This window comes from Papilio polytes, unplaced genomic scaffold, assembly GCF_000836215.1.
Source record: "Papilio polytes unplaced genomic scaffold, Ppol_1.0 DF821289.1, whole genome shotgun sequence".
In the NCBI taxonomy this organism is placed as follows: domain Eukaryota; kingdom Metazoa; phylum Arthropoda; class Insecta; order Lepidoptera; family Papilionidae; genus Papilio; species Papilio polytes.
Genome location: NW_013527915.1, coordinates 6,071,241 through 6,084,980, shown reverse-complemented (window position 1 = coordinate 6,084,980; position 13,740 = coordinate 6,071,241). Strand labels below are relative to the sequence as shown.

The 13,740-nt window shown below is 37.5% G+C and overlaps 1 protein-coding gene across 1 annotated transcript in view; it reads left to right on the top strand.

Moving 5' to 3' along the window:
* LOC106109245 (CAD protein) overlaps positions 1-13,712 on the top strand; it is a 19,702-nt gene extending 5,990 nt beyond the window's left edge. The window contains 20 exon segments of the mRNA XM_013290660.1: positions 245-444; positions 777-840; positions 924-1,018; positions 1,129-1,302; positions 1,632-1,857; positions 2,197-2,315; positions 2,494-2,769; positions 3,042-3,176; positions 3,443-3,652; positions 3,803-3,924; positions 5,957-6,078; positions 6,168-6,309; positions 6,413-6,686; positions 6,763-7,079; positions 7,155-10,296; positions 10,389-10,493; positions 10,592-10,840; positions 10,925-12,691; positions 12,770-13,153; positions 13,373-13,712. Of these exon segments, the coding sequence (XP_013146114.1) occupies positions 245-444; positions 777-840; positions 924-1,018; positions 1,129-1,302; positions 1,632-1,857; positions 2,197-2,315; positions 2,494-2,769; positions 3,042-3,176; positions 3,443-3,652; positions 3,803-3,924; positions 5,957-6,078; positions 6,168-6,309; positions 6,413-6,686; positions 6,763-7,079; positions 7,155-10,296; positions 10,389-10,493; positions 10,592-10,840; positions 10,925-12,691; positions 12,770-13,153; positions 13,373-13,579 (8,330 nt within the window). The 3' untranslated portion in view covers positions 13,580-13,712.
* Positions 13,713-13,740: the final 28 nt, after the last annotated feature.

The window sequence follows — 13,740 nt, the reverse complement described above, 5'->3', positions numbered from 1 at the left end:
TAAAGATATATTTCACTTATTGAACTCAACTGTCTACGAAAGTTACTTTGATAACTACGAGTAAGACAAGTTTTAAACAGGAAAACTGTAGCATTTAGTAGAATTTATTGACATTAATTAATATTTATTGACTTTATGGTGATATTTTTCCTTTAGTGTTTTGTTTTTACAAACAATGCATTAAATAGGTGATAATAATAAGAGATAGGTCGAGGCGCGTAATCGCGTAGTTTAGAAACACACTTGACCTTGCGTACCTTCATTGGAATGACCTAGTTATGTTAATTGTCCAGGTACGTTGAATGGAGCTACCATGAGCCAGAGGAAGGGCAGTACATATTTGAGGGGGACCGGGACGTCGCCCGCTTTGTGCAGATCGCAGCTGAGGAGGGTTTACACGTGCTACTGCGCCCCGGACCTTATATATGCGCTGAGAGAGATTTGGTACCAATTTTTATTCAGACATACGTAATGACTGATACCTTACTACTGCTACGAGACACAAATAATCGTCTAATGACTTACAGCTTTTGGATAATAGCAGTCACAGTTAAAACAGAATTTTCAGTTAAAACTTGTTTCTTAAATATTATTTATGCAAACTCTAGAATGAACTTTAGACTAAGACTTCGCACAGAGAGAGAATTAACTATATTTTTTTTTGTCTCAATAGTGCTGATTTTAACTGGTACTGTCTGCAATAATTTTAATAATAGATATTTAACATATTACAAATTGATTAAATTGAAATGGTTTTTAAATGCTTTCTTTTTCAGGGTGGATTGCCGTACTGGTTGCTTGGCAAATATCCCAATATAAAACTCCGTACTGTTGATAAAGGTTGTAATCAAACATTTCAATATTAATATAAACAAATAAATCAATTAGAATATAGATGTAATATGATTTTATTATTGTTTCAGATTTTATTCATGAGACTGAAGTCTGGATGGCGAAACTGTTTACTTATTTGAAACCATTATTGCTTGGAAATGGCGGCCCAATTATATTAGTTCAGGTACGTTAAAATAACATATTTCCAATTTCTTAATTACAGGAATAACAAAATGTTATTAGTTACTCATAATTATGTAAACGTTATAAATTTATAACAACTTATATTTACAGGTAGAAAATGAATACGGTAGTTATGGAAGAGACAAGAATTATATGGGAGCAGTTCGTGATATACTGTTAGAGCACGTAGGAAATAAATCCCTGCTGTACACGACCGATGGCACCGACCCTTCCATGTTTCTTAGCGGCTCCATTGCTGGCGCCGTGCCTACTATTGATTTTGGTGTAAGTTCCTAATGCCCGGTTTACATTATTCCAGTGCAGCATTGAATTTGATCGCTAACCTGGTTTAATGAATACTGGGAATATTGTGGCAAGAATGCGTTGATTACACACATTTTCATTTGTATTAACTGCACTTGATAAAACTACCATACTGTCGATCAAAACTCAATTTATTGAATCATAAAATCCACATAATATTTATAATATTGCCGCAGCGACATCTAGAGAGCGGTAACTAATTCTGACTATAAATCGAGCTCCCAGTTTGAACAATTTGATCCGCGTTAACTAATAATTTAATAATAATAATTTCACATTTTATTCTCCAGAGTTATTCAGATGTTGGCAGAGCAAAGAGAACGTTCCGGCGCTACTTCCCGCACGGGCCGCTGATGAATTCTGAGTACTACTCCGGCTGGCTCACACACTGGAATGAATCGCTGCAGCAAATATCGGGACGCCATCTAGTGGAAACACTTCGCGTCTTGTTGGACAACCAATTCAGTGTCAACTTTTACATGTTCTTTGGTGGTTCTAACTTCGAATTCACTTCTGGTTTGTAAAAAAATTACACTCTTTTTTTTTTCTAGTATTAATCAATTTAATCATTAGCTTAGTATGCGAAATATCGATCCACGAAGAGAAAACTGATAGTTGAGACATCGTAAATCATACTTCATACTTTTCATACCTAATATAATATTATAAATGCGAATGTTTAGATGGATGGATGGATGTTTGTTAGAGTTTTTAGCCTATACTGCTAAACGGATTTCGATGAAATTTGGTATAGATGTAGAGGATAGTCTGGAAGATCATATATGCTACTTACCTCAATGCTAGTGAAATTACATTTATTTTTACGGTGTTGACGAATATTTGAAATAATTTCAGGTGCCAATTATGATAGATCTTATTTACCTGATATAACATCATACGACTACGATGCTCCACTCACAGAAGCTGGAGATCCAACAGAAAAATACTATCTCATAAGAGACACATTAGGAAAAGTATGTAACTATAAGAACTTTTTAAAAGTATTTTTAGTCTTATGTTAGTTACTTTAATATAATATAAGTCAATTTATGATCATTAAAATAGTTTAAACGAAAAAACATTGTTTTGACGCTAAACCTTACATCGCAAAGCTTAATAAACTAATGGCAGTAATCATTTTTTTCATACCAGTACTATCCAGATGTAAAGAGCATACCACTCCCAGTGGTATCTAAGAAAGCAGCATACGGTGAAGTAAATCTACAACCAAAAGGGAGCATCCTAAGTACAAACGGACGCAGTCATTTAGGGAAGAAGTACGATGAAGTGAGGGGCTCTAAGCTACCGACGTTCGAGTCTTTAAGACAAAGAGCTGGATTATTACTTTATGAAACAATAGTGAATGATACAAGCGGAGAATTAATAATTACGAAGCCGCGTGACACAGTTTATGTTTATGTTGACAAAGTAAGTTATTGTAAAATTTGATGATTATTTTTTATATAATACGCTCCAGCGCCTAAATATCATTAGATATTTTAGTATGTGTTTATTAAAAAAGAAATACAAAAATTAAAAATAACTTTATGTGAGTTTATGAAGATAAATGTATTAGTAAGGAAAAGATTGAATGTTTTTTTTAATTGCATCAAAACACAAACAGCGACTTCGTATTCTTTGTTTCCAAATGAAATAATAGAAGGCTATTTGTTTATTAGACCATTATTATTACTATTCAGGAATTACAAGGAATTCTTTATAGAAATTGCAAGCAAACCACTGTCAATTTGAGATGTAAACCAGGATCGACGCTGTCATTACTGGTGGAAAACCAAGGACGTATCAATTACGGTAATCGCCTTCATGACTACAAAGTGAGTATACTCAAATGATACATCATGTAATAATATTGCGTCTTAAAAGCACTTGCAATTTTTTTTCCTTGGTAATTAACTCTATAGTTTCCTTCCAATTATAAACAAATAATAATTAAAAATACATTTTACACTTTTGTAGATTTGCCTTATAACAGTGAAATAACCGTAAACTTCATTTAGCAGTGTTTTAATTCTATCTTTAGTAAAAAAAATCAAGAAGTAAACGTTACCTCCCTTTTACCTGATACCTTTTTTTGTTTCAGGGTATCCTTAGCACAGTACAATACAATGGCAAAGTCCTCGACGGCAAATGGTCTGTGACTGGTTATCCCTTAAATTCCGTAGGAATACATAGTTTTAAAACTGATGAAATAGATCCTAAGGAAGGTCCCGTTGTTTTTGAAACGTTCTTTCACATACCGAGTCATGTGAAAATATTAGATACATATTTAGATACCACCGGTTGGGGAAAGGTATGTAAAAGTCGACATTATTATTAATTTTATGGAAAAACTTTTCGTTTGTTTTTTGTAGAACCGTTTCCAAATGTTTGCTATTTCTTAGATAGGAGAACCCTAAAGGGTTTACGCAGACCACCAGTTATAAATTATAATTAATTTCAGGGTTACGTGTGGATAAATGGTAACAACCTGGGCCGCTACTGGCCCAGTGTGGGACCTCAGGTGACTCTTTACGTACCCGGCGTGTGGCTCCGAACAGGGGACAACATCATCTCAGTGCTAGAGTTAGCAGACGTGCCAAAGCAAACGACAATGCAATTCATCGATACACCCATTCTAGATAGAAAGGGTGCATATTTGTGCAAATTACCATAGCTTAAATTTGTATATAGATACATTTGCAATTGAAGTTGTTAATAAAATAAATGTTGATTGATACAGATTGGTTAGTTTGTAACACCTAATTCAAACCCAAAATATGTTATAAACAAATGGTATTATAATAACGTTGGCGGTAGTCTGTGTGGAGAGGATCTAAACCAACGATCAGTAATGATATGTCACCATTTTTGTCAATTAAATTTAGTTAAATTGTTAGTTTGAGAGAACAGCTTACAGTCTACAGGACACAGGAAGGTAAGTTTCACGAAATGTTGAAACTTCTAGCGTCTATCGAATTTGAAACATTCGGAATTACTGAGTACTACTCAATCAATCCTCAATTAAATACAAAATTCATGTTATCAAATTAAATGTAGATAAGTCTATCTGGATCTGGTCCTAGTCCGACACTGGCAAATTTTTCCTAGCTGTTCGAAGACCTTATTTAGGCAATTCACACGTAAGAAATAGGACAGTAAATTGAATCAAGTTGAATCATTTCTTCTTCTAAATGTGATCGATTAACTATGTCGATTTACTACATGATACCGACACACGTATTGCGTTAAAAAACAAACAAGAACAATGGAAGTTTGCCAAGGAAAACATTAATTTCATTTTATGCGACAGACTAAACAGTTCGTAACTTAAGTCTTAACGTCCTAAAGGTTTGCCATTCATGTGCACCAACTCTTTAGTTAATAAGTACGAAGAATATAGAACGAACTAAAAGCATGGCATCTCTGCATATGTTGGTCGAGTGAGACAACCTATAGCTATTGTTATGTGTGGGTAAGAGAGGTCAGTAACTTGAAACGATGACGCTTTGATAACATAGCTGTAGCGGGGCATTGTTGGTGGCGTTTCATTTATCCAGTCCAGCCAGTCGCTGCGGGGACCGCGAATAAGCTGGTCGTATTCGCGGAACTCGTAAACTACCACGTGGTCGTCAAACAGAACCTCAAAACTTAAGTAAGTATTGCTACGATCTCGCTAAACTTTTTAAAACAAACTTTAAAATCATTCACATGTACTTAATACTTCGGTTTGAAAAAAAAATTAAACAAACAGTTTAGAGTTTTATGTTATTACTAATTAATCGTGTATTTTACGTACTAAAATCTAGATGTAATGTAGGTACTTAATGTTTTCATAATTGTAAAAGTTATAATTACAACGTTTGTTTTTATACTATTTTGGTACACGTTACCAAGTATATTTTTATGATGGAGTACTAACTTCAAATGTCGTTGTATATACGCAAATTAGTAAATAGATTTGAATGTTTCCGGTCAATATGGTGTTGATCATTCAAACTTTGTACCAATAGACCTTGGAGGTGCATCAATTCATCTCATAAAAGTTGATCGGTACTCTTAAATATCATTCTTTAAAAAATCACAATCGTATTTTGTACGTTCTGTTGCTGTAGTGGGAACAAAAATACGCACAAACATTAAATAATTTAGAAACTATGTCGGAAGTATTCCTTGACTTTAAAGATAACAGTTCAATATTTCCGCATATTTTTTGTTATCTGTATTTGTTATTAGAACGACGAGTTAAACAGGACATTCAAGTGGTTCAGCGGTTTGCTCAAAACTAGCGGTACCGGGTTGAAATTCATGTTCGTCTAAGGTTATACTATGTAATCTAATATTGGTAATTTGACACTACCAAAAGAAGATAAAGAAGGTTAACAAGCAGACAGAATCGCGTAAGCCCTAGTAGTATGTGTTTTAGACTCGAATATGTTCAGCATCTTCATTACTATGATAAATAAATTTACGTCAGTCTCAATGATTTTAAGCAATGCATCTTTGATACAATTCTTATCAGAAATTACCTTATATTTGAGCTGAATCTAATTTTAATGTAACATTTATAGTAAGAAATTTATACTTATAATTACTTAACCTTCATTTTTTTTTTCAGCACAATGACTAACAAGGAACTGACATCGGAGCTGGGACCACCGTGTAGCCTCATCCTCGCTGATGGCTCCGTGCATACAGGCTGGAGCTTCGGGGCTCAAGTCCCAATGGAGGGGGAAGTCGGTAACTATCAAATGGCTAGCCTTAATAGGCACAACACTAACCAACGAGTTCTCGCCTTTAGAAAGCCATTGTAAGTATCTCCCTTACAGTGTTTCAGACGGGCATGGTGGGCTATCCCGAATCCCTGACAGACCCCTCTTACCACGCTCAACTGCTAGTGCTCACCTATCCACTAGTCGGCAACTACGGAGTGCCTAATGAAGAAGAGCGCGACGAGCACGGAATACCTCGGTAGTATGCAGTTTTTTCCTATTGTAAAAAAACAATATTAACTACCTTTGCTGCAAGTCATAGATTTGTGTAAGGTTGTTACATTTACTTCAAATAATTACAGATGGTTTGAATCGGAGCGGATTTGGGCTGCCGGTCTGATTGTAGGCGAAGTGAGTAGTAATGCTTGTCACTGGCGGGCACAACGCTCGCTAGGGGCGTGGTTGCGAGAGCGCGGTGTTCCTGGCTTGTGCGGCATCGACACACGCGCCCTCACGCATCGCCTGCGGGAGGGTATCATGCTTGGCCGCATCGTACAAGGCACTCCACCTACAGCACCCTTGCCGCCGATATCAGATCCTAACGAAAGAAATCTTGTTGCTGAAGTTTCGACTAAGGTACATTCATTATTGATTTACATTAGAAGAATTATTAATTTCTATCATTACTGATATTTAATTTCGTTTGTTTCAGAAACCTAAAATTTATAACCCCAATGGTGAAGTAACAATAATGGCGGTGGATTGCGGTCTAAAATTCAATCAGATACGATGCTTAATAAAAAGAAACGCTAAAGTTATTTTAGTACCTTGGGACTATGATTTAGGTTCGCAAGATTTCGATGGATTGTTTATAAGCAACGGCCCTGGCGATCCAGTGATGTGTAAGAAAGTCGTAGAAAATTTAAAGAAAGTTATTGAAAAAAAGAACAACGTAAAACCAGTCTTCGGTATATGTTTGGGTCATCAGCTGCTAGCGACTGCAGCTGGCTGCAAAACATATAAAACAAGGTATTATTGAAACTTACTGTTTTACTCTAGACTTTTAACTTAGCGTTACAATTGTTTCTTTTTGTTTGGTTGCAGTTACGGTAACAGAGGCCATAACTTGCCTTGCACCCACAGCGCTACTAAAAGGTGTTTTATGACTTCTCAAAATCATGGATTTGCTGTAGACGCTGAAACATTACCAGAAAATTGGAAAATCTTATTCACCAACGAAAACGATAGAACTAACGAGGGAATAATTCACAAGTCGTTACCGTTCTTTAGTGTTCAGTTCCATCCTGAACATACAGCTGGCCCTACTGATTTAGAATGCCTTTTCGATATTTTCATAAAAAGCGTCAAATCGTACAAAGACAAAACTGTTTGTTGCATAGATGACATGATAACCGAGCAATTAACATATGTTCCAACTCTTCCTGATAAACCGAAAAAAGTGTTAATATTAGGCTCAGGAGGCTTATCCATCGGTCAAGCTGGTGAATTTGATTATTCAGGATCCCAGGGAGTAAAAGCTATGCAGGAAGAAAAAATTCAAACCGTTTTAATCAATCCCAACATAGCAACTGTACAAACATCAAAAGGCTTGGCTGACAAAGTTTACTTTTTACCTATAACGCCAGAATATGTAGAGCAGGTAATAAAAGCCGAACGACCAACAGGGGTTCTTCTGACCTTTGGTGGGCAAACTGCTTTAAACTGCGGCGTTGAACTACAAAAATCAAAGGTCTTCGAAAAGTATAATGTTAAAGTTTTGGGGACACCAATTCAATCTATTGTGGATACTGAAGATAGAAAAATCTTTGCTGAGAAAATTAACTTAATTGGAGAAAAAGTAGCGCCAAGTGCAGCGGTGTCCTCAGTTGATGAAGCAATCGCTGCAGCATTGCAGATCGGGTATCCGGTGATGGCTCGTTCCGCGTTTTCTCTCGGTGGGCTCGGTTCAGGATTTGCAAATAACGAAGAGGAACTCCGAACATTGGCCCATCATGCTCTTTCACATTCGGAGCAATTGATCATTGATAAATCTCTAAAAGGATGGAAAGAAGTTGAGTATGAAGTCGTCAGAGATGCCTACGATAACTGCATAACTGTTTGTAATATGGAAAATGTAGATCCTCTAGGAATACACACAGGTGAATCCATCGTCGTGGCACCTAGTCAAACTTTATCGAACAGAGAGTACTATATGTTACGTAATACAGCATTAAAAGTTATTCGACATTTCGGCATTGTTGGAGAGTGTAATATACAGTACGCTCTAAATCCGAACTCAGAAGAATTTTATATCATAGAAGTAAATGCTAGATTATCCAGAAGTTCAGCGCTAGCGAGTAAAGCGACAGGGTACCCACTCGCATATGTTGCAGCCAAACTAGCACTGGGTATCTCTTTACCTGAGATTAAAAATTCGGTAACAGGTGTTACTACAGCTTGTTTTGAACCGAGTTTAGATTATTGTGTTGTTAAAATACCTAGATGGGATCTGGCAAAATTCAACAGAGTGAGCACCAAAATTGGAAGTTCCATGAAAAGTGTAGGAGAGGTGATGTCTATTGGAAGAAATTTTGAAGAAGCCTTTCAGAAAGCCTTACGTATGGTAGATGAAAATGTTAACGGTTTTGATCCCAACATCAAAAAAGTCAATGAAGATGAGTTAAGAGAACCCACTGATAAACGTATGTTCGTATTAGCTGCTGCACTCAAACAAGGGTACACGTTGGATAAACTTTATGAGCTCACAAAAATTGACCGTTGGTTCTTAGGGAAATTTAAAAATATCATCGATTATTACAAAAGCCTCGAAGCAACTCCTCCTAATACCATATCATCCAGCAATTTAAGGACAGCAAAACAAATTGGATTTTCAGATAAACAAATCGCAGCCGCTGTTAAAAGTACTGAATTAGCGATCAGAAAACTTCGAGAAGAATATAATATAACTCCATTCGTAAAAAGAATCGATACTGTTGCAGCCGAATGGCCGGCATCCACAAATTATCTTTATCTAACATACAATGGAACAACACACGATTTGGATTTCCCCGGTGAGCATGTTATGGTTCTAGGATCGGGTGTTTACAGAATTGGAAGTTCTGTGGAATTCGATTGGTGTGCTGTTGGTTGTCTCAGAGAATTGAAAAATCAAGATAAGAAAACTATAATGATAAATTATAATCCAGAAACTGTTAGTACTGATTATGACATGAGTGATAGATTATATTTTGAAGAAATATCTTTCGAGGTTGTCATGGACATTTATAAGCTTGAAAAACCAGATGGAGTTATACTTTGTATGGGTGGACAATTACCAAATAATATTGCAATGGATTTACACAGACAACAAGCGGTAATTTTAGGCACGTCACCTGACATGATTGATAATGCAGAAAACAGATTTAAATTTTCACGTATGTTGGATCGTAAAGGAATACTCCAACCGAGATGGAAAGAACTTACTGATCTTGAGTCGGCAAAAGCATTTTGTGAGGAAGTAGGTTTTCCATGCTTAGTACGTCCATCATACGTTCTTAGCGGTGCTGCTATGAACGTTGCACATTCCAATCAAGATTTAGAGGTATATTTAAAATCGGCAAGTAAAGTAAGTAAGGACTACCCCGTTGTTATTTCTAAATTTATTATGGATGCAAAAGAAATTGACGTAGATGTTGTCGCGGCAGATGGAACGATTCTTTGTATGGCTGTATCAGAACACGTTGAAAATGCTGGCGTCCACTCTGGTGACGCAACATTGGTAACACCGCCACAAGATATAAACAATGAAACGTTAGACAAAATTAAGGAAATTGCAAGAATAATAGCAGAAACTTTAGACGTTACGGGGCCGTTTAACATGCAGCTTATTGCAAAGGACAATGAATTGAAAGTTATTGAATGTAATGTGAGAGTGTCTAGATCTTTCCCGTTTGTTTCGAAAACGCTTGATCACGATTTTGTTGCAATGGCAACTAAAGTAATTCTTGGTATCCCGGTGGAGCCAGTAAATGTTATGGCTGGTTGTGGAAAAGTGGGCGTTAAGGTACCGCAATTTTCATTCTCAAGACTATCTGGAGCAGACGTGACTCTGGGCGTAGAGATGGCGTCAACAGGAGAAGTTGCATGTTTCGGTGAGAACCGATACGAAGCTTATTTAAAATCTCTCATGAGCACAGGTTTCAGAATACCTAAAAAAGCAATATTACTCTCTGTAGGAACATTTAAGGTGAGAATAATCCTATTTATGTAAAATGTTATCGCGATTGTATGTATTTTACCGCATTACTTTAGTATTAAATATTTTTCATTTAATTTTAGCATAAAATGGAATTACTGCCAAGCGTTCAAATTTTACACAAGATGGGTTATAAATTGTACGCGAGCATGGGAACTGGAGACTTTTACGCAGAACACGGTGTGGAGGTAAACTATAATTTAATTAATATTCTACCACCGATTTACAGTGAAAGCGTGTTGTGCATAAAAAATGTTTATTAAATAATTGAATAAATGTGGTTTAGGTTGAGAGTGTCCAATGGACATTTGACCACATCGGCGATCCAGACGATGACAGATCTGACGGTGAACTGATGCATCTCGCCGACTTCATGGCGCGACGCCAATTGGATCTTGTTATCAACCTACCGATGCGGGGAGGTGCGCGCCGTGTCTCTTCGTTCACCACACACGGCTACCGGACTCGTCGGCTCGCTGTCGACTACGCTGTTCCATTAGTCACTGATGTTAAATGTGCTAAACTACTGGTTCAGGTATTTCCTTTTGTTTTATTTGTAAAATAATGTTTCTTTAGTTTTTTGATTTTCCTAAATTGACCATATAATTTTCAATTATAGGCTATGTTACAATGCGGTGGAGCGCCTTTAATGAAAACGCATACAGATTGTATGACTTCACGCAATATCATTAAATTACCCGGTTTCATTGATGTCCACGTCCATGTTCGTGAACCTGGAGCTACTTACAAAGAAGATTTCGCATCTTGTACTGCCGCTGCCCTTGCGGGAGGGGTGACTATGATATGTGCAATGCCCAACACAAATCCACCTGTGGTCGATCGCCAAGCATTCGAGTATGTGTCCGCTCTGGCAAGAGTAAGCGCCCGCTGTGACTATGCTCTGTTCGTAGGCGCATCGTCTACCAACTACGACACTGCTTGTGAGTTAGCTTCACAAGCCTCAACATTAAAAATGTATCTCAATCAAACATTTACTACTCTCCAACTTGACGATATGACAATTTGGCAACGGCATCTACAAAATTGGCCGAAGAAAATTCCGATTTGCGTTCACGCCGAACGTGAAAAAACAGGTGCAGTTATATTAATGGCTTCGTTGCTCGATCGTCCTGTTCATATATGTCACGTCGCCCGAAAAGAAGAAATATCTATCATCAGGGCGGCGAAGAAGGGGGGACTAAAAGTGACGTGTGAAGTGTGTCCACATCATTTGTTTTTAAGCACAGATAACATAGATGACATCGGTTCGGGCCGCGCTGAAGTCCGACCTGTTCTATGCGGTCCTGATGACCAAGCTGAATTATGGAAAAATATGGACATTATTGACGTTTTTGCTACCGATCATGCTCCGCATACCGTTGAAGAGAAAAACTCAGAGAAACCTCCTCCGGGCTTTCCAGGCCTTGAAACAATTTTACCATTGTTACTTAATGCCGTGCACGAAGGACGGCTAACGATCGAAGACATTATTAATAAATTTCACCGAAATCCGCGTAAAATTTTCAACTTACCTGAGCAACCTAACACTTACGTAGAAGTCGACATGGACTACGAATGGACTATTCCGAATGCAATGGAATTTTCAAAATCCAAATGGACACCATTCGCAGGAATGAAGGTTTGTGGGGCGATTCATCGTGTAACTTTACGCGGGGAAATAGCTTATGTGGAAGGTCAAATCCTTGTGCCACCGGGATTCGGGCAGAACGTACGCGATTGGCCAACACCAAAAAAACAAACGTTCGCCACATATGCTGTCGAAAAAGCGGAGAAAGAGTTAAGTCGACCGAACTCTGCCCTAGATCACCAAGTGTCTATAGAGTTGAGTCGATTGAGCGATTTTGATCTAGATCAAGTAGAGCCAAGCAAACCCGATGGTCCGGGTAAATTAAACGTACACTTTAACGATGCAACCGGCCTAAGGAGCATGTCCCCACTACCTCCTCAACCTACAATGAGGCAAAGGTGTGACAGTTCATCGTATGGTAACACCACTCAGACATTGTCACATCGTCAAAAGAGTGATCTGTTCGGTAAAAGTATTTTAACTGTCGATACCTTCACTAAAGAAACGCTGAACGATATTTTCAACCTCGCTCAATTTATGAAAACCAGCGTCAGTAAAGGACGTTACTTGGATGACATATTACGAGGAAAAGTGATGTCGTCTATATTCTATGAAGTGAGCACGCGAACTAGTTGCAGTTTCGCAGCCGCGATGCAGAGACTCGGGGGCTCTGTCATACATACTGACGCTACAAGCTCCTCAGCCAAAAAAGGTGAAACCTTGGAAGACAGTGTTGCAGTAATGGCTAGTTATTCTGATATTGTTGTATTGAGACATCCAGAACCGGGAGCTGTAACGGTATGTTTTCTATTTAATACACACCTGTTAATGTTTTATTTTTTTGGTCTATTAGTTTTTACGTTATTGTTGTTTCAGCGCGCCTCGAGACATTGCCGCAAACCAATCATCAATGCTGGAGATGGCGTCGGAGAACATCCTACTCAAGCGCTGCTAGACGTTTTTACGATAAGAGAAGAAATCGGAACAGTCAACGGCCTTACTATAACAATGGTTGGAGATCTTAAGAATGGTCGTACAGTCCATTCCCTGGCAAGATTACTCACATTGTATCAAGTTCAGCTGCAGTATGTAAGTCCACCGGGACTCGGAATGCCTAAACATATAATGGATTATGTGGCATATAAAGGTATTCCACAAAAAGTGTATGAAAGATTAGAGGATGTCTTAGGTGACACTCATGTTCTTTACATGACCAGAATTCAACGTGAAAGATTCGACAGCCAAGAGGAATATGAAAAGGTAAAAATCACTATCTCGTCTTTAAAATGATTTAATCATTTAATCGGTATTCAGGATTTTCATTCGTGATATTAACGTATTTAATTTATCTATCGAAATAAATATAAATATTATTTAAGTATAGACTACGTACACTTAAACGACAGAACAAATAAATACAAATGGGTAACAAAGATCTTAAAACAAAATGGATTTACATTACTAAATTATTGTTTACAGATGCGTGGATTGTTAGTTGTAACACCACAGCTCATGACACGAGCCCGCAGACGAATGATTGTGATGCATCCTTTGCCAAGAGTCGATGAAATATCTGCGGAATTCGATTCCGACCCTCGCGCCGCATACTTCCGACAAGCTGAGTATGGCATGTACGTGCGAATGGCACTACTTTCAATGGTCGGTGGCGTGAATCCACTTATTTAACATTCCACAAACAGATTAAATAACTAAGCAAAGTATTCCTACAGTGTAAATGTACAACATTTTTCTAAAAACTAAATTTGTTACTTTAATTTAAGAAATAATTCTTTAAATGAAATTGTTAATGAGAGTATATCAAAAGAAATAAATTTTGTCACATGTTT